General features: G+C 40.5%; 1 protein-coding gene across 1 annotated transcript in view; it reads right to left on the bottom strand.

The window, feature by feature from the left end:
- Positions 1-26,401, bottom strand: part of PCSK2 (proprotein convertase subtilisin/kexin type 2) — a 254,461-nt gene that overhangs the window by 60,558 nt on the left and 167,502 nt on the right. The window contains exon 6 of the mRNA XM_007960726.3: positions 13,756-13,832. Coding sequence (XP_007958917.1) covers positions 13,756-13,832 — 77 coding nt within the window. The remainder of the gene's footprint in view (positions 1-13,755; positions 13,833-26,401) is intronic.

Below are 26,401 nucleotides of genomic sequence, written 5' to 3'. Positions count from 1 at the left end.
TCTGTTTTCACCTATGTTTCCCCCATCATTTAGTTTTCTTTAAAATAGATGTCATCCATGCACTTATCACTCAGAGCAAACTAAAAATAACTTATTATAAAGTCTTTTTCAAGACTGCTTCATAGAACCAATTTCATATGGTACAAATTAATATCCTGAGTTTTAGTTTTTTAGGCGTATTTTTTTCAGATATTTTGGAATGTTGGATTTTAGGATAATTTTGATGTGGAGATATTTTTTCCTTTTTTTTTTTTTTTTTTTTTTTTTTAACCTCTCTTCCTTTCCTGGCTACTGGTCCTATGGTTGTTTCAATTGACTCCTTAGTTCTGTTTCTGACAGCCAGTTTCTACAATACTGTTTCAGGGATCTGCATTCACAGAAATAAGGAGATAAAACAGATCAGTCAGCAAGCCAGTGTGCAGCTTGGCCAAGTTCATGCACATGAGGCTGTTTTTGTCTTCTGGTCTCCAGTCTCTCTACATCTACAGATTCTTAGACAACAGAAGACCCATGGTGGCCAGCTGCAGTCTTTTCAGCCTTGACTTTGGAGAAAGAAGCTCCAGTGTTAGACATATTAGAACTGAAATGCAGAGACTTCCTGGCTAGTTTGGCATTTACTGCATTTGCTGGCTAATGTCCAATGAGCTCTACAGGGTAAGATTTTGGGGTTTCAAGAGCCTACTTGATAGAATAGATGAGAAATGAATAGGTCAGGCAGAATAGGTTGGAATAGGCGATAGGTGAGAATGAGCAAAGCTGCCTCTGGGGAAGTCCCTGAGTCTGCTGGTAAGCACCCATTGCTTTCTGGAGAAGTGAGCAGACGCCTCATCTTTCTGAGGCCAGATGCTAGACATTTCAATTTTCCTAATAGATCAACTTTGTCTCATGCATACAAGGTATCTTTAGCTATAACTCTTTTTTCAATCAGCAATGCAGAAACACAGACACTAGAGTCTTGACAGAAAGTTTAACCTTGAGCTGACTGTTATCCACTTTCTGTCAAAAGCTTAAATGAGAGAGCAGATGTCTAAGAAAGGTGGGTGATTGGCTGAGCCATCCATTTACTCCTGTAGCATAAATTCTCCTACTTTTCTTTGTCATTGAATAATCTTTGACTTAGTTCCTGTAGAAATCTCTTTGCTGAATTTCATAACTCTATTGAATGCCCACAGTGCCTACTATGTGCCATGCTCTGCACCAAGGACTCTATACCTCTCTCGAATCCCCAGTACAAGTCTTCAAGGTGGGAGCTTTAGTCCCAGTTTATAGATAAGGGAACTGACTCAGGGATCACTCATTCCATACCAAGCGATTAACATATATTACATTTGTCTACATAAGGTGCTGTCTTTTTCTCTCTTAAGAAAGAGTTATTGCCACCTGAGGACCATAAAATCTCTATATGGCATGTATACATTAGCTTACAAAGTGGAACTAATTATACCCAAATATAAGTCTTTCTTTTACAATCTTTATAGTTTTCTCCATAACCCCTAAGTCTATATTACATCTACTCCTTTTAGCTGAAGGAAAAATTTAAACAATAAATACTTTTCTAATCCAGGTAGGGAACTAGAAATTTAAAAAAATTAAACTCTGTTGGATTTCACTGTGCTCTGGTTTGGATGTAGAAAGGGTTTGTTACAAGCAGTAACCTTTGAGCTAATATCGACTGATGAGGTAGTCGTAAAGCTCACATGAAATAGTTAGACTGTGTCTTTGAAAGCAGTTTGCATTTCATTATCCAGGAGGTGTTTCAGAATTAGTTCATAAAGACATAAGGGAAACCATTAAGTATCACCAGGGTAAGGTAGCAGCTTACATCAGTGTGAAAATAGCCAACCAGAGAGGGCCATTTTTCTCACACTTTTTTTTGTGGCCTGTTGCTTAGGGTTCTTCAGAATGAAATATGACTTTTAATAAGAAAATAAAAGTTAATCCCAGAAATCCTTTCTTATTTGAAGGTTTAACTAATGCTATCAATCACATTAGCTCACAAAGAGATAAATGTTCTGCAGCCTCAATTTATCCATCCTCCTTCCCTCCATTTTGTTTGCTTGAATAATAAATGTCTTCTCTCTTCCTGAATTTATAGTAAACTTTTTGCAGCCAAGAATTGCATCTAACCCAGAATCTCTCACTGTTTAGGGCTTAATAGATAGAGTATGCTGCTTCCCCTGATGCTTCATAAATATCATCAATGGCAGGGATGACATTTCAGTGGTGAATGCCTGTCAAAGAAATGCTATGCAAGAGGGATTTTTATGGACAACAGCACAGTAATGGAATACAGATCTGCAATGCATCACCAAACATTGACCTAAAACCGAGCAGGGCTGCAAGATTATTGACAAAACGTGGGCTGCAGACCTTGAGAGCAGCAGGCAGCTTGAAAATGGACAGATGTCAAGGCCACTCAACATCTTTCCATGGTTGAAAAGGTATGCCACTCATCCATCAACCAGCCAGTCAATATTTTTTGAGTGCCAGCAATGAAAAAAATGTGGTACTAAATCCTGATACCTCTTAGCAAATCAATTATATCTCTTTTGCACATTACTGATGTCCATTAAATGTGTATTTTCTACCTTTTTGCAATTTGAGTTACTATTATTATTATTATTTTGTTTGGTCAAATGTATTTTGCTCATTGCAAGCTAAGAGAAAATTATACCCTTTTTGGAAATTTCTTAAATGGGTTTCAAGTTCATCCCTGGAGCTCAGATACTGCATGTAATTATTAAATGATTCACAGTAGAATAAATACACTTGCTCTGCTTAAACAGGAATAATCCAACAAAAGCAAATCAAGCACAAGGCAAGCTATTCCAATATACACATTCCCTAAAAGCAGTTCTGTATATGTATGAAGTTTGTTTTCCTAAAGCACCCTTGGCTTGGAGTTTAATAAAGGAAAACAACGAGTAAGTGCAGAGGGTATGAGATGATGGTTTAAAGTGTCAGGAAAACCTAGGAGAGATTTGTTGCTATTGAACTCAGTCTCCCAACCAAGGGGCACATTTTACTTCTTTGTTTGGGTGTCCTCTATAGTGCATTTTATTTTCTACTTTCACAGCAGTGAGAATCTCATGCTGGACAGCCACTGCCTTTTCCTGTGAAGCAATTACTCCTGCGTTGTAACTAGCCTTTGTGGCAGTCAGTGTGGCTGGAATAGTTAATATCAACAGGCCTATCGCTGGTCAGCATGTCAGCCCTATATTGGAGTTTCAGGGCATGCTGACGCCACCATTTCTCAAGAGCCCCAAGTCTGTTGAACAGAGGTGGGGCATCGGATTTGGCGCCCATGCCCAGAAAACACCTGAAGAACCTGTGGGATGCCCTGGTGTCTGCACAGCTGGTGGGAAGCTCATGCTGGGTCCTGTGCCAGCCAAGAACAAGTGCCAGGCTCCAGGCCATTGGGGCTTCTGAGAGTAGAAGCATATCTTGAGTGTAATGAGAGAATGAGCCTCATCTATGCCCCTGGCCTAGTTCTGACCCAACCATCCTAGCAACTTTTCCAACCCTTTTAAGCTCCACCTTATTTGCGGATCCTTCTTAGAATGCTGCCTTCTGCACCAGCCTTCAAATCCCACAGCAGTTATCCAGACTACCTCTTGAACATATCCTGCACCTCCCCGCCAGCCTATCTTTATCCAGATTGTATCCTTGCCCTGGGATACATTTGTTCCCTACTCCCAACTCTACCTATTGCCTTAGATAAAATCCTAGATTGGTGACCCACTGGCATCAAATCCTGCCCATCAAATCCTGCCTCCACTTCTTAGTAGCCCTGTAACCTTGCACAAGTAACTTAACCTCTCTGTGCCTCAGTTTCCAAAATGGGGAAAATCATAATCCCTATTTCAGAGGGTTCTTATGATAATTAGTTGAATGAATACATGCAAAACACAGAACAGTGCCTTAAATACAGTAACTGTTCAACTTGCATTAGATCTCCTTGTGTTATTTTAGTCTGGGCTACATTTTTGCATTGTAGTAACTTGGGCATCTGTTGCCTAATCGTATGACATTGCAAGCTCCTTGGAAGCTTGCACACCAAAACAGTTTCCTGATACCAAACTGAAGTCCTAGTTCTGTTATTACCTCTTTTTATGCCCTATGCTTGTTAAATTTACTTCTTGTTATTAGAAAAAAATCAAAGATATACAAAAAAAGAGTAAAATCCCATGTACTCATCACAGAGCTTTAACAATGATTAACTCATAACCAATTTTATTGCCTCTATATTCCAATCATTCTCTTCCCTCCTGCCTCAAGTCATAAGTAATACTGAAGAAAACATCAGGCATAATATCATTTCATCCCAGAGGGGTTTTTAAATAAACATATCCTACACTCATGGAACGGACGCCTCATTCAAATTCTCCTTCAATCAAGCAGGAATCATCTCCAGGACGATGGTGATGTTTTGAACTAAGGATTCTCCTGGTGCTGTGGACTTGAGCTTCACCCCATCAGCCTCCCATAATCATCTACAATGGTAGTTATGTATTGAAAGTAGTTGTGATTTGAGTGCTGACATCATCTAGTCTTTGTAATAACAAGCCATAGTGGGTGAGAATCTTTGAAAATGACTTGATAATTGAAAAGCACCCATTTACTGGTCAAAGTGGACCCTCTGTCTTAGTCATTGGCTCCCTAAGGCATGGGGATCATGCTCGCCTGAGTCACCATGACTGTGTCTCTGGTAATTGGACACTTGGGAATTCTTACCCCTGACAATGATGAGTTTTATTGCCCTAAGCACTAATTAGTCCTAATTGGAAGTTTTTAGCTGGTTTAAAATTATACTTTTGAGAACAAGTTTGCAAATGAAATATTTAAGAGAGAAGACATTTCCTTAGTGTTCTTAGTCTTTAAAATTTTCTCTTTAAAATTATTATTATACTTTAAGTTCTAGGGTACATGTGCACAACATGCAGGTTTGTTACATAGGTATATATGTGCCATGTTGGTTTGCTGCACCCATCAACTTGCCATTTACTTGAGGTATTTCTCCTAAAGCTATCCCTCCCCCAGTCCTCCATCCCCAACAAGCCCTGGTGTGTGATGTTCCACATCCTGTGTCCAAGTGTTCTCATTGTTCAATTCCCGCCTATGAGTGAGAACATATGGTGTTTGGTTTTCTGTCCTTGTGATGGTGTGCTGAGAATGATGGTTTCCAGCTTTGTCCATGTCCCTGCAAAGGACATGAACTCATCCTTTCTATGGCTGCATAGTATTACATGATGTGTATGTGCCACATTTTCTTAATCCAGTCTATCACTGATGGACATTTGGGTTGGTTCCAAGTCCTTGCTATTGTGAATAGTGCCACAATAAACATACATGTGCATGTGTCTTTATAGTAGCATGATTTATAATCCTTTGAGTATATACCCAGTAATGGGATCACTGGGTCAAATAGTATTTCTAGTTCTAGATCCTTGAGGAATCGCCACATTGTCTTCCACAATGGTTGAACTAGTTTAAGTCCTACCAACAGTGCAAAAGTGTTCCTATTTCTCCACATTCTCTCCAGCATCTGTTGTTTCCTGACTTTTTAATTATCACCATTCTAACTGGCATGAGATGGTATTTCAGTGTGGTTTTGATTTGCATTTCTCTAATGACCAATGATGATGAGCATTTTTTCATGTGTCTGTTGGCTGCATAAATATCTTCTTTTGAGGAGTGTCTGTTCATATCCTTTGCCCACTTTTTGATGGGTTTATTTTTTTTCTTGTAAAGTGTTTAAGTTCTTTGTAGATTCTGGATATCAGCCCTTTGTCAGATGGTTAGATTGCAAAAATTATCTCCCATTCTGTAGGTTACCTGTTCACTCTGATGACAGTTTCCTTTGCTATGCAGAAGCTCTTTAGTTTAATTAGATCCCATTTGTCTATTTTGGCTTTTGTTGACATTGCTTTTAGTGTTTTAGTCATGAAGTCCTTGCCCATGCCTATGTCCTGAGTGGTATTGCCTGGGTTTTCTTCTAGGGCTTTTATAGTTTTAGGTCTAACATTTAAGTCTTTAATCTATCTTGAATTAATTTTTGTGCACAGCAAAAGAAACTACCATCAGAGTGAACAGGCAACCTACAGAATGGGAGAAAATTTTTGCAATCTACTAATCTGACAAAGGGCTAATATCCAGAACCCACAAAGAACTCAAACAAATTTACAAGAAAAAAAACAAACAATCCCACCAAAAAGTGGGCAAAGGATATGAACAGACATTTCTCAAAAGAAGACATTCATACAGCCAACAGACACATGAAAAAATGCTCGTCATCACTGGCCATCAGAGAAATGCAAATCAAAACCACAATGAGATACCATCTCACACCAGTTAGAATGGCGATCATTAAAAAGTCAGGAAACAACAGGTGCTGGAGAGGATGTAGAGAAATAGGAACACTTTTACACTGTTGGTGGGATTGTAAACTAGTTCGACCATTGTAGAAAACAGTATGGCGATTCCTCAAGGATCTAGAACTAGAAATACCATATGACCCAGCCATCGCATTACTGGGTATATACCCAAAGGATTATAAATCATGCTGCTATAAAGACACATGCACATGTATGTTTATTGTGGCACTATTCACAATAGCAAGGACTTGGAATCAACCCAAATGTCCATCAGTGATAGACTAGACTAAGAAAATGTGGCACATATACACCATGGAATACTATGCAGCCATAAAAAATGATGAGTTTGTGTCCTTTGTAGGGACATGGATGCAGCTGGAAACCATCATTCTCAGCAAACTATCGCAAGAACAGAACACCAAACACCACATGTTCTCACTCATAGGTGGGAATTGAACAATGAGATCACTTGGACATGGGAAGGGGAACATCACACACCGGGGTCTATTGTGGGGAGGGGGCAGGGGGGAGGATGGCATTGGGAGTTATACCTGATGTAAATGACGAGTTGGTGTGTGCTGACGAGTTGATAGGTGCAGCACACCAACATGGCACATGTATACATATGTAACAAACCTGCACATTGTGCACACGTACCCTAGAACTTAAAGTATATATATTAAAAAAAAGATATAAGGAAGGGATCCAGTTTCAGCTTTCTATATATGGCTAGTCAGTTTTCCCAGCACCATTTATTAAATAGGGAATCCTTTCCCCATTTCTTGTTTCTGTCTGGTTTGTCAAAGATCTGGTGGTTATATGTGTGGTGTTATTTCTGAGGCCTCTGTTCTGTTCTATATATCTGTTTTAGTACCAGTACCATGCTGTTTTGGTTACTATAGCCTTGTAGTATAGTTTGAAGTCAGGTAGCGTGATGCCTCCAGCTTTATTCCTTTTGCTTATGATTGTCTTGGCAATGTGGGCTCTTTTTCAGTTCCATATGAACTTTAAAGTAGTTTTTTCCAATTCTGTGAAGAAAGTCATTGGTAGCTTGATGGGAATGGCATTGAATCTATAAATTACCTTGGGCAGTATGGCCATTTCCATGATATTCATTCTTCCTATCCATGAACATGGAGTGTTATTCCATTTGTTTGTGTCCTCTTTTGTTGAGCAGCGGTTTGTTGTTCTCCTTGAAGAGGTCCTTCACATCCCTTGTAAGTTGAATTCCTAGGTTTTTTATTCTCTTTGGAGCAATTGTAAATGGATGTTCACTCATGATTTGGCTCTCTGTTTGTCTGTTACTGGTGTATAGAAATACTTGTGATTTTTGCACATTGATTTTTGTACCCTGAGACTTTGCTGAAGTTGTGTATCAGCTTAAAGAGATTTTGGGCTGAGATGATGCAGTTTTCTAAATATACAATCATGTCATCTGCAAACAGGGACAATTTGACTTCCTCTTTTCCTGTCTGAACACCCTTTGTTTCTTTCTCTTGCCTGATTGCCCTGGGCAGAACCTCCAACACTATGTTGAATAGGAGTGGTGACAGAGGGCATTGTTGTCTTGGGCCAGTTTTCAAAGGGAATGCTTCCAGTTTTTGCCCATTCAGTATGATATTGTCTGTAGGTTTGTCATAAATAGCTCTTATTATTTTGAGATATGTTCCATCAATACCTAGTTTATTGAGAATTTTTAGCATGATGGGCTGTTGAATTTTGTTGAAGGCCTCTTCTGCATCTATTGAGATAATCATGTGGTTTTTGTCATTGGTTCTGTTTATGTGATGGATTAGGTTTATTGATTTGCATATGTTGAACCAGCCTTGCATTCCAGGGATGAAGCCAACTTGGTCATGGTGGATAAGCTTTTTGATGTGCTTGCTGGATTCGGTTTGCCAGTATTTTATTGAGGATTTTCACATCGATGTTCATCAGATATATTGTCTAAAATTCTCTTTTTTTGTTGTGTCTCTGCCAGGCTTTGGAATCAGGATGATGCTGGCCTCATAAAATGAGTTAGGGAGGATTCCCTCTTTTTCTGTTGTTTGGAATAGTTTTAGAAGGAATGGTACCAGCTCTTCTTTGTGCCTCTGCTAGAATTTGGCTGTGAATCGGTCTGGTCCTGGCCTTTTTTTAGTTGGCATGCTATTAATTATTGCCTCAATTTCAGAGCCTGTTATTGGTCTATTCAGAGATTCAACTTCTTCCTGGTTTAGTCTTGGGAGGGTGTTTGTGTTCAGGAATTTGTCAGTTTCTTCCAGATTTTCTAGTTTATTTGTGTAGAGGTGTTTATAGTATTCTCTGATGGTAGTTTGTGTTTCTGTGGGATCAGTGGTGATATCCCCTTTATCATTTTTTAATGTGTCTATTTGATTCTTCTCTCTTTTCTTCTTTATTAGTCTTGCTAGTGGTCTATCAATTTTGTTGATCCTTTCAAAACACCAGCTCCTGGATTCATTCATTTTTTTGAAGGGTTCGTTTGTGTCTCTATCTCTTTCAGTTCTGCTCTGATCTTCGTTATTTCTTGCCTTCTGCTAGCTTTTGAATTTGTTTGCTCTTGCTTCTCTAATTCTTTTCATTGTAATGTTAGGGTGTTGACTTTAGATATTTCCTGCTTTCTCTTGTGGGCGTTTACTGCTATAAATTTCCCTCTACACACTGTTTTAAATGTGTCCCAGAGATTCTGGTACGTTGTGTCTTTGTTTTCATTGATTTCAAAGAATATCTTTATTTCTGCCTTCATTTCATTATGTACTCAGTGGTCATTCAGGAGCGGGTTGTTCAGTTTCCATGTAGTTGTGTGGCTTTGAGTAAGTTTCTTAATCCTGAGTTCTAATTTGATTGCCCTGTGGTCTGAGAGACAGTTTGTTGTGATTTCTGTTCTTTTACATTTGCTGAGGAGTGCTTTACTTCCAATTATGTGGTCAATTTTGGAATAAGTGCGATGTGATGCTGAGAAGAATGTATATTTTTTTGATTTGGGGTGGAGAGTTCTGTAGATGTCTATTAGGTCTGCTTGGTCCAGAGCTGAGTTCAAGTCCTGGATATCCTTGTTAACCTTTTGTCTCATTGTTCTGTCTAATATTGACAGTGGGGTGTTAAAATCTCCCATTATTGTTGTGTGGGAGTCTAAGTCTCTTTGCAGGTCTCTAAGGACTTGCTTTATGAATCTGGGTGCTCCTGTATTGAGTGCATATATATTTAGAATAGTTAGCTCTTCTTGTTGAATTGATCCCTTTACCATTATGTAATGGCCTTTTTTGTCTCTTTTGATCTCTGTTGGTTTAAAGTCTGTTTTATCAGAGACTAGGATTGCAACCCTTGCTTTTTTCTTTTTCTTTTCTTTTGCTTGGTAGATCTTTCTCCATTCATTTATTTCGAGCCTATGTGTGTCTCTGCACGTGAGATGGGTCTCCTGAACACAGCACACTGATGGGTCTTGACTCTTTATCCAATTTGCCTGTCTGTGCCTTTTAATTGGGGCATTTAGCCCATTTACATTTAAGGTTAATATTGTTACGTGTGAATTTGATCCTGTCATTATGATGTTAGCTGGTTATTTTGCTCGTTAGTTGATGCGGTTTCTTCATAGCATCAATGGTCTTTACAATTTGGCATGTTTTTGCAGTGGCTGGTACTGGTTGTTGCTTTCCATGTTTAGTGCTTCCTTCAGGAGCTCTTGTAAGGCAGGCCTGGTGGTGACAAAATCTCTCAGCATTTTCTTGTCTGTAAAGGATTTTATTTCTTCTTCACTTATGAAGCTTAGTTTGGCTGGATATGAAATTCTGAGTTGAAAGTTCTTTTCTTTAAGAATGCTGAATATTGACCCCCATTCTTTTCTGGCTTGCAGGGTTTCTGCTGAGAGATCTGCTGTTAGTCTGATGGGCTTCCCTTTTTGGGTAACCCGACCTTTCTCTCTAGCTGCCCTTAACATTTTTTCCTTCATTTCAACCTTGGTGAATCTGACAATTATGTGTTTTGGGGCTCCTCTTCTTGAGGAGTATCTTTGTGGTATTCTCTGTATTTCTTGAATTTGAATGTTGTCCTGTCTTGCTAGGTTGGGGAACTTCTCCTGGATAATATCCTAAATAGTGTTTTCCAACTTGGTTCCATTCTACCTGTCACTTTCAAGTACACTAATCAAACATAGATTTGATATTTTCACATAGTACCATATTTCTTGGAGGGTTTGTTCATTTCTTTTTACTCTTTTTTACTCTAACCTTGTCTTCCCATTTTATTTCATTAATTTGATCTTCAATCACTGATACCCTTTCTTCCACTTGAGCGAATTGGTTATTGAAGCTTTTGCAGGTGTCACGAAGTTCTTGTGCTGTGGTTTTCAGCTCCATTGGGTCATTTAAGGTCTTCTCTACACTTTATTCTAGTTAGGCATTCATCTAACCTTTCTTCAAGGTTTTTAGCTTCCTTGCAATGGGTTAGAGTATGCTCCTTTAGCTTGGAGAAGTTTGTTTTTACTGACCTTCTGAAGCTTACTTCTGTCAACTCGTCAAAGTCATTTTCCATCCAGCTTTGTTCTGTTGCTGTCGAGGAGCTGTAATCCTTTGGAGGAGAAGAGGCCCTCTGGTTTTTAGAATTTTCAGCTTTTCTGCTCTTGTTTCTACCCATATTTGTGGTTTTATCTACCTTTGGTCTTTGATGTTGGTGACCTACAGATGGGGGTTTGTTGTGGATGTCCTTTTTGTTGATGTTGATGCTATTCCTTTCTGTTTGTTAGTTTTCCTTCTAACAGTCAGGTCCCTCAGCTGCAGCTCTGCTGGAGTTTGCTGGAGGTCCACTCCAGACCCTGTTTGCCTGGATATCACCAGTGGAGGCTGCAGAACAGCAAATATTGCAGAACAGTAAATATTGCTGCCTGATTCTTCCTCTTGAAGCTTCATCCTAGAGGGGCACCTGCCTGTATGAGCTGGCTGTTTGCTCCTCCTGGGAGGCCTCTCCCAGTTAGGCTACATGGAGGTCAGGGACCCACTTGAGGAGGCAGTCTGTCCATTCTCAGAGCTCAAACGCCATGCTGGGAGAACCATTGCTCTCTTTAGAGATGTCAGACATGGATGTTTAGGTCTGCAGAAGTTTCTGCTGCCTTTTGTTCAGCTATGTCCTGCCCACAGAGGTGGAGTCTATAGAGGCAGTAGACCTTGCTGAACTGTGGTGGGCTCCACCCAGTTTGAGCTTCCCAGTCACTTTGTTTACCTACTCAAGCCTCGGCAATGGCAGACACCCCTCTCTCCGCCAGGCTGCTGCCGTGTAGGTCAATCTCAGACTGCTGCGCTAGCAGTGAGCAAGTCTCCATGGGCATGGGACCTGCTGAGCCAGACATGGGAGAGAATTTCCTGGTCTGCTGGTTGCTAAGACTGTGGAAAAAGCACAAAATTTGGGCAGAAGTGTCCCATTTTTCCAGGTACAGTCTGTCACCGCTTCCCTTGGCTAGGAAAGGGAAATTCCCCAACCCCTTGCACCCACTGTCCAACCAGTCCCAATGAGATGAACCAGGTACCTCAGTTGGAAATGCAGAAATTACCTATCTTCTGTGTCAATCATGTTGGGAGCTGTAGACCAGAGCTGTTCCTATTTGGCCATCTTGTAATGGAACCTTTTAGTTTTTTTTTTAAGGAGTATTTTTACAGCACATTGCCCAGGAAGATTTGGCTAGGGCAGATTTTGTTTGGGTTCAGAAAATGAGATTGGGAGAAAATCATTCCATTGGTTATATTTTTTTGTTTACATCAATCCATCAAAGACTAATTTAGTACCTACTAGCTACAGAAAGACAGCAAGTAGCCAGTGGATGTGTTGCCACTGCACTTTCTGATGTTCATGCAGACAGTTGGTAATCAATCCTGCTGAAGCCAGACCCTCTCATAGCTCTTCTCAGCACTGTGTTCTGGATAGCCATTGCCAATCCTGTCTAAACCCCAGTTTAATGGCATGCATTTGGTAACTTCACATTCTTGTGTCTGAAATGGTTTATTTGCTAAAGATATGCTAGGATCTAGGGTTAGAAGTAATAGAGGTAAAACACACTTCATGCCAAAAGTTTTCAGACCTTTTTTATACATTCTCATACTCCAAACACACACCTCCAAGCATTGCACTTCATTTTCAGGTTGCAGGTGATGTGGTTAGAGAATGAATTGTGCTATCCGACATCAGCAATGATCTTTACAAAATATTACAAAATTAAACTTTATTTTCTTTTTTCTTCTTTTCTGCATTTGTACCCAGAACCTGTGTACCCTGTGTCAACTCCTGATGAGACTGAGGGGTCTCAGGTCAACTTGCTAACTCTAGAGACAGAATCTAAGCTTCCTGTCTGCCGAGGCTCTACCCCTGAACATACTCTGGTCATACTTCCTGTATCAAATAATACAAATGATACTTAGCAAAGAATAGTACAAATGTGGATTTGGAAACAATCTGAAGCATGGGGCTAATCTTGGCTTTGACTTGAATTTTAATTGTTTGACTAAGGAAGCCCTTCAACCCTTCTGAGCCTGTTTGCTTATCACTAAACTGAAAATGACAACATTAGTTTTATCTACTACGTAGAGTGCCATGAGAAATAAAAAAAATGGGTAAAGTGGTCTGTACATCATATATTTTTATACAACTAATTGAAGTTCATATGATTTTATGAACTTCACCCAAGGACATCAATAACAGGGAAACACTAGGTTTAAAAATTACAGTATTCTTTCATTGATTGAGTAAGCTGCACATCTTTATTTCTTCATATCTCTTATATGTGATTAACCATTTAAGCAAAATGTTTACTTGAAGAAAAAAGAGACCACATTTCCATGTTTAGTGGCAAAACAGGCTAAAGGAAAATTATTCTCTTGGATAGACTGTTTGGGTAGTTTGACATCATAGGATCTTTATCCTAAGTAATACTCCAAACCTCTGCCAATCACACTTACTGTTTTGTTGAAAGGGACTCCATGAGATTATAGTAGAAAATGAACAGAATGCTTTTCAAAAACACATAGACACAGACCCATGGGGCAAAATACTTCTCTACAGTAGCTAAAACATATAGAGCAAAATCAGCATGTTTTAAAGCACCTTGTAATGGGTTGAGAAAGAACTTCTAATTTCTATTTCCTTTTCTCTTTAATGGATTAAAGTGGCAAATAATTTCAAGTTCAGCAGAACAAAACAGTCAAAAGATTATTCTAAAGGAAGATTGTAATATTAAAAATTCCACTTTAGAGAATGTAGCCACTAAGAAGAAAAATCACAATATAATTTAATGAAGCATGGGGATTATTTTGCTGGTGGTAAGCAAGCCTGAAACAAAACAAAGTAAAATAAAACTCCGAAGCCCAAAGTCAAAGAGCCCTCCCAAGCCCCGGTTTACCTGTTAAACCAGTCGTCTGTGTACCGAGGGTAAGGATAGGGGTCGTTGCTACTGAAGTCGTAACTCGCTTCGGCATTCTGAAAAACACAAGGCATCTCATTAGGTCCGTACAGCCAGAGGTGCGGTAAAGGGAAGGTGCTGGGAGACTTGGAATGTTTCTAGTCTTCCCTGGAGTGCTGGGTTAGTGTGCTGCACTGGACCAACCCTTACAAAACTGTGTTGGAGCCAAAGCGTGTCCTTGGAGTGAGATGGCCTTTAGAGTTTCCTTGCTTTACACGGAAGGCTCACATCCAGCTTCTTCCTTTAGACTGACATGGTCTGGTTTCCTTTCCCCTTATGGGTGTTAAACCCCTGCCCAAGGCCCTGACGTTGTCCACAATTGACCTCATTTATTCACTCAACAAATATCATGAAGAGTCCAATATATGTCAGAGACTTTGCTAAGTATGGGAATACAGTGGTGGCATCCCTGCCCTTATGTAACTTATAGCCTAGTTGTGGGGACAGACATCAATCGAATGATCAAACAAAGACATATACCATTACAAACTTCAGTAAGTATCTATATGAACTCTTATGCCCTACAGCATATGGTCAAAAGTGTACTATTCTCTGTCATCCAACATCTTCCTTTTTGAGCAACTCCATTAATTCCATCAATTTTTGTTTTGATTGTTTAGATGACAAAATCACCAGTAGTTGTAATAATCATTTTGTGGGAGGTTGAGGTTGGTGAGGATGTGACTCTGAGAACCAGCTGGCCTAGGACATTCGGGTGGTCAGGACAATGAGCATCCAGGGTTTAGGCAGGATCTGGGTGAACTGACCACCAAGACCAATGGGAATGGGGTTACTGCAGAAGCCGGAGTGGACAGATGATGAAAACCAGCACTTGGCCCCTGTCTCCCTCTCTGGAAGACTGTGTGAGTCTTTTGAAGCTTGAGGGCACTTCTGGAGACAGGGAGGGCAGGGGCAAAGGCTGAGCAGACTGAGACCACGTTTCTATCAGGCTGGCAGAGGGAAATGAAGTCAGTGAGGGAAAACTAGAGAGTGTCCGTCCCTTTGTAGCTGCTGCTTGAATGACTGGCTTCTCAAACTTTCCACTCGGGCTTATCTTTTGGGCTGATAATTATCACTGGGGTCTGTCTGGGTGATGCTCTTGGCTCTGCTCCTGACTCTGGGAAGATAGTTTGGCCAGACATGGCGGGGGTTGGAAGGAGGACCTGGAGAGTTCTGAGAGCAGAGTTTACAGCAGAGAACCCTCAGAACTCTGAGACATCTTTTATAACAAGAAGAAAGACAGTGTATTGTCTGGGGTCAAATTGGCCTCTGAATGTTGAAATGGATGATAACTCAGGAACCCCAATTATTTTGTTGCCTTTGCAATTAATTTTTGATGACTAATGCTTAATTCCTTGGGTAACAGTCTACACTGAACATTAAGGAAGGCAAACAGTTGTTATTCTTATTTGGCTGTATGTTTTCTGGCTAAAAATCAAATGGTTTCTAGCAAGAAGGAACAATATTTTGCAAGCGTTCTGTTTATGCCTCTACAGCCAAACAGAGTCATTTATTGATTTGAATGACAATGCTGTCTCCCATAAAGTTATTTGTGTACAGGAATAAGTTAAACTGGCCTTGAATGATACTGGAGTTTTCTATAATTGCCATTAACATGGACATTTGGAACAGGTGGTGTTTGGTGAATTTAATGTTCTGGTCACCAAGGCTTGCCAGATGCTTGCTTTGTTTGGACTTCTCTAACTTTTTACTGAAATCTTTTAATCGATTTTCCTGCTTTAGAAAATACTAGCTGTTTGGTGAAAATAATTTAATCTCTGATGATTCAGGATCGAGATGATTCAGAGTCATCATTAAGAACTTGAATTATCATTGTACCATCACACCGAAAGTGAGAAGGTTGGGTTGATTCCAAACTGACCTCAGGGCTTCTCTGGGAGTTATTTCTGGAAGAAACTTCTGACGATGGCTAATGTTCTCTTCTAAAAGTTTAATGCATGGGGGAAAAAACCAATCCCTGGTACTTAATAATTCTAAGGCTTAATTTCTGAATATTTGAATGCATAATTAGAAAGAAAGATGAGATTTGCTCTTAGCTAGAAAGTTTAATAATTACAACTTGGCATTGTTGGCAGTGTGTACTTTTCAAACAGATGGCCTGCACCACGCTAAGAAAGGACAGTCACTTATTATATTCACAGATTCTTCTGGATTTTTATATATGAGGTGCTGTAATTGCCTGGCTATCAAAGACTCAGTTCCACGGATGACATCTTTCAGATATGGGGCTTGTCTATCTGGAAGGCTGGTGATGAGAGAGGTGGGAGCTCCGGCAGCCAATGGTGGCTGTGCTCATTGCTTTTACATCCACAGAGAAGCTTCTGAGATTGTACCTGGCCCTGGTACTGCCATCCACACCCCCAGATCTGGAATTTAATGCCTCTCTGATCAATGGGCTTCCCTTGCTGGGCTGCCCTAGACAAATATGTCGCAGGTCCCAGCTTGATGTAGGGAAAGGAAGAGAAGCATTCAAGTCAAACATACTTGGTTTTGAAATGAGGCTGTTTTTGACCTTGGAAATTTTCCTATTTTTTAGAAACTGTAGTTTCTTAATCTTCAAAATGCAGGTGGTAAAACTGTTACTAGTTGGTTGCTGTGAGGATAAAATGAAACAAGGGATGTAAGATGGCAAGCACATTGCCCCACGCAGTATGGGCAATGCCTCACCTCTGACTTCTCCTGTTGTGTCCTCTTTCTTTGATCACCTACAGCAAAGGTCACAAAATACAGCCCACCGGCTAAATCAGCCCATGGCCTGTTTTTGTAAGTAAAGTTGTATTGGAATGCAATCACATCCATTTATTTATGAATTGCCTGTCACTGTTTTTGCACTCTAACAACAGAGATAAGTAGATGTGACAAAACCTCATAAAGCCTAAAGTATTTACCATGTGGTGGCTTTTTATTGGAAAGAGTTTACTAATCCCTGACTAATGTCCTGGGCCTCTTGGGCTCCCAGGCTGCCCTCTGATAGCCCACACTATAGCATCTCACTCAGTCTTTGTCTTTCTGGGCAGATCTCTTTGCTCTGAGATATACATGTCCCATACCCTGTTCTCTCCTGGGCTATAGCCACTGAATTTGGTATGAACTAGTCTGAGTATCTTGTTGGAAGTTTGAATCTTGCTTCTCCTGTGTCTCATGCTAGTCAAAGGTGGGTTATCCAGCAGATACTGGGCCTCAGCTCACTGGGTACTGATGGAGGCCGAGGAGAACATTACACTGCGATGGTGAAGAGGTGCCACCATGGTTTCCACCACTCCACTCCCCACCATTGGTCAAGCCCCTAGGGGTCACCGTCCTCTAGTTCTTCTGTTTTTCCACCTACAAGTGTACTGTTTGTTTCCAAGATTAGAACACTGCCCTTGGCAGACAGTGGTAGTGACTTGCCATAAGAAAGAAGGCTAATATATTTAATATGGACATCCACTGATGTGATGGAACAGATATTTTTTAGAGTACTGAGGGGCAAACTCTGTGGTCCAACTACAAAATTGTGAAAATGGTTTCTGTAATCAGGGCTGTTGTGTACAGTTGTGCAGGTTGTGCATCGCACCAGGGGTTCCTGCCCACAGGGAGCAACTAGGGTCTGCATTGGACTTACCAAGCCATGTGCACCAACCCCACACCCTAAGGTGGAGGAGGCTTTAAAAAAGAATTGGTCAACCCGGAGGGGCTGCTTTTGCTCATTTGTCCACCCAGAAGGAAACACCTTTTCTAATTTGCCCAGAGAGAGGGTGCTGTCTTGCAGTTCACCCACCAGTAGGGAATGCCATTTTCAATTTCACACAAATGGCACTATATACCTACTAACATGTGCCTGACAAGAAACAGGTCTCTGTGGTTATAGTTGTATACAAACCCGACCTCAAGGAAATTGTGCCACAGAAGACGTTTCTTGTGAAACATCAAATAATACAAGACTTGAATAACACCTCAAATAATATGAGTTTATGATCACGAGTACAACGTGGCGTATGATTAACTGCCAATGTAATTCCACAGCTCCAGGAACTCAGAACAAGAAACCACATCGCATTTGTCCTTTTATTCTGTCTTGCTACTTTCCCTGAAGGCATTTAACCAAATAACCCAGCTAGGAGCTGTGTAACAGTATTAGCTGAAATTGCGCTGAGCTCATGGACTAATGAAAGAGAAATGAGCTTCTCCAGATAGACTCTCAAACTGCAACCAAATTGCCCCAGAACAAAGCTCATCTATATGGAAACTGAGAAGCAAAATAGCCGAGTCCATTAGAGCCTAAAGAATTTTGCTATTGCGCCTACTTGCATCTAATATGGCCATGGCTTAATGTTCCCAACTGTGCCTATTTTGATTTTCCTCAAATACTTCTCCCACATGCACTGGTTTAACGATAATGTTCAGCTCACTTTTGACTGAGACGAACATTAAAGGGATTTATGTCTGTATTAAATCTGGCTGTAAAACTTAATGAAATTTAACATTTCTTCAGCATTCAAAAAATTTAGAAAAAGATACGTAGTCAGAAATTTGTTTAAAATCTTTCTTCCATACTCCTAAGGTTGCCAGGGTCATATCATTTTCCAGGGACACAGTGTTCTCCCATTGTGGATTTGACACTTTTCCCCATCACTTTCTTCTTGCTTCTGGAAATTCTAGCAACTTCTGTAGTCACTGGAGTACTCTCCAGATCAGAGGAATTATACAGTTGAACAGTCAGGCCACTCAGCTGTGTCCTGGGTGGCTGGACATTTGACATTTTCTTTCCTTCTTTTTTCTTTTCTTTTCTTTTTTCTTTTTCTTTTCATTTTTTTTTTTTTTTTTTTTTTGAGACGGAGTGTCGCTCTGTCACCCAGGCTGGAGTGCAGTGGCACGATCTCGGCTCACTGCAAGCTCCACCTCCCAGGTTCACATCATTCTTGTGCCACAGCCTCCTGAGTAGCTGGGACTACAGGTGCCCGCCACCATGTCTGGCTAGTTTCATTTTTGTATTTTTAGTAGAGACAGGGTTTCACTGTGTTAGCTGGATGGTCTCGATCTCCTGACCTCGTGATCCACCCGCCTCGGCCTCCCAAAGTGCTGAGATTTCAAGCATGAGTCACCACGCCTAGCCTTTTTGTTTGTTTGTTTTTGAGACAGAGTCTTGCTCTGTTGCCTTGAATGCAGGGGCATAATTTCAGCTCACAGCAATCTCTGCCCCTAGGGTTCAAGTGATTCTCCTGCCTCAGCCTCCTGAGTAGCTGGGGATTACAGGCGTGCCATCATGCCTGCCTAATTTTTGTATTTTTTTAGTAGAGAAGGGGTTGCGCCATTTTGGCCAGGCTGGTCTCGAATTGCAGACCTCAAGTGATCTGCCTGCCTCAGCCTCCCAAAGTGCTGGGATTATAAGCATGAGCCTCTGTGCCAGTATTTTCCAGAGCTAAGCAGCTCTATCCTTTGGCTCTCATTGCCACCATTATCAGCAGACTTGGGAGAGGTTCTAAGAACTAAACAGATGAGGAGATAACAACATTAATTCTTAATGGCTAATAGGGTGCCCCAAATTAAAAAGATGCCTTTATCTTTTTCAAAGGTGTTTAAAAATCTCTTATTTAATTGATATTTTCCAAAATCCTGTGGTGGAGGAGCGCAGCTGTACTGCAGGAAGGAGTGAACAGTTGCTCTAAGTAACAGTTGAGGCAAACACCTCCGGAGGGCATCTTTAGAGTGATCTTTGCCTATGTCTTCTTGCTCGGCTTGCTATTTTAGAAGGCCAATGAAGCGTGTATCAGGCTAGATAGAGGCTGATTCCCACACATGCATTTTAAGAGCTTCTCTAAAAGCGTAAATTCCTGGTGCTGACCTGATATATTAAAAATAAGCTGCCATTCATTGGAATGAAGCTCTAAGAGCTGGCTCCAAGATAGGCTCTAAAACTTGGGTGGAAAAATTTACATCTTTATTTGCACTAGCCACCACCTCAAATCAAGCATTTCCTTCAGTTATGAATGGGAAGTACAAACCACAATATTATTAGCAGTATCTGTGAGCATGTCATCAATACGTATCTTCACTGCACATTAGGGTTGTTGCCGGTATGCTAAAAAGTATCTTTTCAGTACATCCCTACCTGCCACTACATTTTGTTATTTGATACATTAATAAAGGACATATGTTAGCATTTCACAAATGCAAAATTTCAATCTTTTGATAACTGTTTCAATATAATAGCATTCCTCGGTGCCATAGTCTGAATGTTGGTGTCCCTCCAAAATTCATATGTTGAAATATAAACCCCAGTGTGTTTGTATTAAGAGGTGGGGTCCTTGGGAGGTAATTAGGTCATGAGGGTGGAGCCCTCATGAATGGGATTAGTGCCCTTATAAAAGAGGTCTGAAGGAGCCTGTTTAACCTTTCCGCTATGTGAAGATGTGGCAGGAAGGCCTTGTGTATGAGGAACAGGCCTTCACCAGACACCAAATCTGCTGGCACCTTGGTCTTGGAATTCTGGCCTCCAGAACTGTAGCCAATAGATTTCTGTTGTTTATAAATTACTCAGTCTAAGATATTTTGTTATATCAGCTCAAACAGACTAAAATAACTTGATTACCTTGTATATCTTGTTAATGTATTTAAAGTATTATTTTGAGAATGAGGGGACACAGGTGCTTCTATATGTGGTTGGTTGGTGCGGAAGTTGGCACAATCTCTTTTTGAGGAGAAATTTGGCAATATCTATCAAAATAAAAATGAATGGACTGTTTGACCCAGCAATTCCACCTCTAAGACTCTACCCTAAAGACAGACCTGCATATAAATGAAAGATGTATATTTAAATATATTCATTTCGGTAGTGATTGTAATAGTGAAATATTAGAAACAACCTAAATCTCCAACACTGTGGATGGGTTAAAGAAATTCTGGTGCACCCATATGATGCAAAACTCTGCAGCTCTGGCAAAGAATGAGATATGAAACTGGCAATGAACTCATTCCCAAGAAATGTCATTAAGCAAAAAAGGCAATATGTAGAATAGAGTGTATAGTGGGCTCCCATTTGCATAGAAGAGAGGGATGAACTTGCTGGTAAGTATACAGTAGTTCTGGGAAGAAACACAAGAGTCTTTTTATAGTGCTTTGCCTGGGGAGAAGTGTGGGGTCTAGGGTGGAAGGAAGGCTTAGTTTTCATTGCATAACATTTTGTGTAATTTTTTTTAACTATAATAATATCAGGTAACACATATCAAGTGCATATTTTGTATAAGGGACTCTTAGATATTTTGTATGCGTTACTCATCCTTATGATGTCCTTGTGTGGGTAATACCCTTATTGTCATCCTCATCCCATAACCAGGGAAGCGTAGGCACAGAGAGGTTGAATATTCAGCCGAAGGTTACACAGATGATGAAGGGCAGAGCAGGGATTTAGACCAGGAAATCTGGCTCCAGAGGCCTCTCTCCTAAGTGTGCAATTTTGCTTTTCTGCATCAGAATTATATTCATCATATTCTACTGCATGTATTGTTTAAAAGAAAAATAAATACCTAGCAAATAAAAAAGAGTAAGTTAGTGCATTTACTTCCTAGAACATTAGTGGATCATTCTGCTTAAATCCAAGTATATACCTTTAGCTATTTTAGCTAATAATTTAACCTCCCACAGAGGGTCATACTTCACTAAAGGGGTAGGGGAGAGCATGTCTTATTTTGTATGGTCCATTCATTTTTTAAATAACATGGTTTTATTTAGTTAATTGTCTCTTCCAAGGTTGATACAAGACCTTTGAGGCCTAAATCAGCAAATATGCCTCCAATGAGAAAGTTAATTCTCCTGATTTCAACAGTAGGGTTAAACCTGTTTCTCTGTTCTCTGTTGATTATGCTGTTCCTTATAGAAGTAGGATTTAAAAAAAAATAAAAATCATGCTCTCTATAAGACAAATAACACTGGTGACTGAATTCCTCAGAATCTGAAATACTTCCTCTTTTTTCTAGAGCCCCTTCAATACTACCTGGTGGCCCCTGGGTTTCTGAGTACAGTTTGACAATCATTGACTGAAAATGCCATGAGATGCTTACACGTGGTGCCTGCTTTCCATGTTAAATAACATGGCATCGCATGGCAGGACTGTGGTTCCTTGCAAAACACTCCTGCAATCCTTCTTATTATGCCAGTGACAAAGTCTCTGCTAAGTGCCCCCATAGCTTTAACACCTCTCTATACTTGTTAATCTTTCTTCTTATCTGACAGAGGCAAGCACTGGCAGGCAGAAACACCCTGCTTCAGTTGCTTACATTGCATTTATTTTGACAGTCAATTCTACTGGTGTCATGGAATATTAGTTGCTTTTCTATTTGAAATAGTGATTTATAGTTTCCCTTTAAAATACATTTGTTTATGTTAAAAAGTGAGTCAATTTAAAGAAACATACTAGGTAAATAATAACACCAGTAGCAAAAGTTGCAAAGGTGTATAGCGACTGATGGTTGGTCTTGGAAACACTGGAATAAAGTAATGGTGTGGAAAATGTGTGACTTTGACTCCTTCAGTTATTAACAAAGTCAGCCTTAAAAGTGGGCCAAGATTTAAGTACTTCTGTGAGGTATTTGAAAGAGTGATGGAAAAGATGATCTGTCTTTAAATACCCATCCTGCCACTTGTCATTTTGATATTAGGGCTGTAATCCTTTTCATTCTGTAGACTGTTGACTTCAAACATTTCCATTCGTTCATGCATTCTGTCAATCACTTATTTTGTTTTCATTGAACAAATGTATTGAGCACCAGCTGCTTGCTCCCATTGTACAATAGCAAGTTGCTATTGCAGAGGAAGATGCCCTTAGCTGGGGTATCTCATTAGCCTTCATGCGCTAATATATTATTATGGAATTTTTAATAGCACCTTTGGTTATCAACGAACAGTGGTTCCTAACTGAAGCTGCACAAGAGAATCACCTAGAGAGCTTTTAGAAATACAAATACTTGAGCAATTCCTAGATTCTGACTTAACCGATCTGGGGTGGGCCTTGGGCATCAGTAGTTTTTAATAAAAGCCACCAACAAACTCAACAAAACCTCTTTTGGTGGTTCTGATGGATAGTCCAGGTAGAGAACCACTGAGCTAACACCTTTGTTAATACCTCATATCCTAGCCTTCTTGTGGCTTAGAGTGTGGTCTGTGTACCAGTAGCACTGACATTACCTGAGAACTTGTCAGAAATGCCGAGTCTCAGCTGAATCTGCATTTTGTCTTTTTTTTGGAGACAGGGTCTCACTCTGTAACCCAGGCTGGAGTGCAATGGCACAATCACACCTCACTGCAGCCTCCGACTCCTGGGCTCAAGTGATCTTCCTGCCTCAGCCTCCTGAGTAGCTGAAACTACAGGTGTGTAACATCATGCCTGGCTAATTAAAAAAAATTGTAAAGACAGAGTTTCACTGTGTTGCCCAGGCTGGTCTCGAACTCCTGGCCTCAAGACATCCTCCCTCGTTGGTTTCCTGAAGTATTGTGAGACACTGTATCCAGCCCACACTGATTCTGTTATTTGTGAAACGGGTGGCAGGTTTGCCCTTGGTTCCCTGCTTCTCCTTTCTGCATCCATACCCTCCCTGTTATAATCTTCTCTCGCTTTCTCTCCTCCCCTTCCACCTAAACTCTTCCACAGGAAGAAATTGCTTTTGATAAACCATTCACATCTTGGCAGAAATGCATTCAGACATTGCCTTTTCCAGTATTATCTGCTTTAACAGAAGAGAATGGCATTGAAACAAGTTAATCTCTAATAGTAAAGATGGAAAGGTGTAAATTGTGGGAGCGTCAAGAACTTCTTGGCATGTCTCAGACCAAAGTTCTTTCTATGAAAAAAGTCAGCTCTGAGAAAAGAGTTGTTACAATGGATTTCTTTGGTTCAGAAGGAGAGGTTGAATGAGCCAAAGAAAACAAGACCACATATGTGACTACTAAGCATAATATTCTTGAATTTGGCCAGAGGCGGTGGCTCACGCCTGTAATCCCAGCACTTTGGGAGGCCGAAGCAGGTGGATCACGAGGTCAGGAGTTCAAGACCAGCCTGGCCAAGATGGTGAAACCCTGTCTCTACTAAAAATACAAAAATTAGCCAGGCATGGTGGTGGGCACCTGTAATCTCAGCTACTCGGGAGGCTGAGGCACAGAATTGCTTGAACTTGGAAGGTGAGTTTGCAGTGAGCCAAGATCATGCCACTGCACTCCAGCCCTCCAGCCTGGGTGACGGAGTGAGACTCCATCTCAAAAAAAAAAAAATAAATAAATAAAATAAAAATTGATTTTTTGTGCTTCTGGTAGTTGAGGGCTGCTGGAGGGATTGATTCTGCAAGAAAAAAGAGTAAAAGTTCAGAGTGGAGGGTTTCCTGCTATTAAACAAGTTTTGACTAATATTAAGGTCTGAATTATTTTTGACTCCTGCTGCTTAAAGTTTCTGTCAAATTGGGTGTATTTAAAAATTAAAAATGTAAAAATACACCCAATTATAGACAAACTCAATGCCAAGCTGCATGAACGACAATAGGAGCTAAAATGCTTTTAAAAATGTGCTTATATTTCAACACACACTTATTTTTATACCCTGACTTCTTCCTGAAAAGAAACAATGTTTGTTTTCTGGATTCTAACAAATGATATAGACAAATAAAAGTTAACAGTATAGTAAGGTGTAATTTGGATTTAGCAAAAATGGAGATGCACATAGGTAACTCTAAGTGTGCTTTGATTCTGTGCTCAAGTCTTTGCTTGGCCTCATTGTCCAAATTTGACCTGCGTATCCATAGATACTGCTGGAAGCAGATCCGAATTCATGACCCATTCTACTTAGGCAACTGCCCTAGAACTGGCCGATTCTCCCAACCTTGTTCCAGCGTGGTTGGATTTCTTCCATTTCCTAGTGGCCTTCACTGCTGAGGTCTCTCTGTGCTCCCCCATGATGACAAAATTGACCTTGATTCAGCCTGGGCAACATGGCAAGACTCCATGTCTACAAAACGTATAAAAAATGTTAACCAGGCGTGGTGGTACGCACCTGTAGTCCCAGCTACTCAGGAGGCTGAGGTGGGAGGATCTCTTGAGCCTGGGAGTTGAGGCTGCAGCAAGCTATGATTGTGCAACTGTATGATCCTAGCTTGGGCAACACAGTGAGACCCTGTTTCAAAAACAAAAAAAAAAAGTTGACCTTGAGTGAGCTTCTTGTAAAAGCAGCCCCAGCAGTGCTGTGAGCCATCATCACTTCATTCCCTATCACATCAGGAGAGGATGATGTGGAAACAGTGGCTAATTTGAAGTTGAAGGAAATAGAAAAGATGTGGGTTTAAGAAAGGCAGTGGAATGTAGCTTTGATAGCTTAATGAGAGGTTAAGGCCAGCAATCACACAGGGATGCCCTCCAGGACTTAAGACAGGAGGAGGGCAGCCTGCAGATGGGCTTACAATAGCTGCAGTTATGGACTTGCCCGGAGAGAAGGCTGAAGGTTGAAGGGGCCCGGTGTAGCTGGCTCAAAGGGCAATTGAAGCCTGATTCTTGGAGTTCTACAAAGGCTGGGTGTACTATCAAGGGTCTATAATAGTGACCGTGTAAATCAGCCCAAGGAGAGCAGTTCTGGAAAAGGAACCAGAAGATAATGTAGCAGCTAGAGTCTAAATTTGTGTTGTCAAGGTGACAAGGTACAAGTCAATTTGTGTTTCCCTCTCTTTTGACTGGGTGTTCTCTGATGTTGTAGAGATACTCAAAGCTTCTCTGCCCTTGCCTCCTCTGTGAGCGTTCTGCTTGCCTTTGAATGGCTGGTGAGGTCGAGGCCACTACCTTTGAGTCCAGATGTCCTGAGAGAGATGGAGACACTAGTTTATAGCCCTCCCCCTGAGACTGATTACACAACTTCAGTATCACCTGCTTCTCCTTTTTCAGCTCTAAGAATAGCAAAGATGAGTTCACTGATAGCTGAGTCACCTCATCAAAGGGATTGTTGTGTCCAAATACCATTGATTGGAAACTTTGTCTTAAACACGTCTTAGACGATGTTTCTTCCTCCTGTCAAAAGGACAGGAATATGAATAATAAATACTGTATTGGGGTCTGTTGCTATTATACATACACATATAAGTTTTATGTATAAATTACAAATATGTGTAATTCAGCACAAATTAATTTTATGTGAGCCCCACAGCAGTTTTGAGAATTAAATATTATAACCTCCATTCTACAGATAAGAAAACTGAGGTTCCATGAGATTATGTAATTTGCTCAAGGTTTTCTAGCTAGAAGTGGTTGAGTACAAAAAATGTGACCTTCTGACTCAGAAAGCATTCTCTTCTCTCTGCACTGCATGACATCTGCAGCTCATTTTTATGATAAAAAGTAAAGAAAAAAATGTACAAGACTGTGAACACCTTGCTTATTCCAGCACACTCAGCACCGAGTGAGAACATTAAGACCTAAGTTGTATTAAATGATAGCAAGGTCAGGACTACCGTCATGAAAGGTGGACTCAAGGACTTGGGTTTCTACTCATTTTCACATCCATAATAAACCAAACCCCAAAACTTGTCAGCAATCTTCTCACTTATTTGTTTTTTTCTTG

This window comes from Chlorocebus sabaeus, chromosome 2 (assembly GCF_047675955.1).
Source record: "Chlorocebus sabaeus isolate Y175 chromosome 2, mChlSab1.0.hap1, whole genome shotgun sequence".
Taxonomy (NCBI): domain Eukaryota; kingdom Metazoa; phylum Chordata; class Mammalia; order Primates; family Cercopithecidae; genus Chlorocebus; species Chlorocebus sabaeus.
The sequence above is the reverse complement of the archived record's forward strand: the minus strand, read 5'-3'. Positions and strand labels throughout refer to the sequence as shown.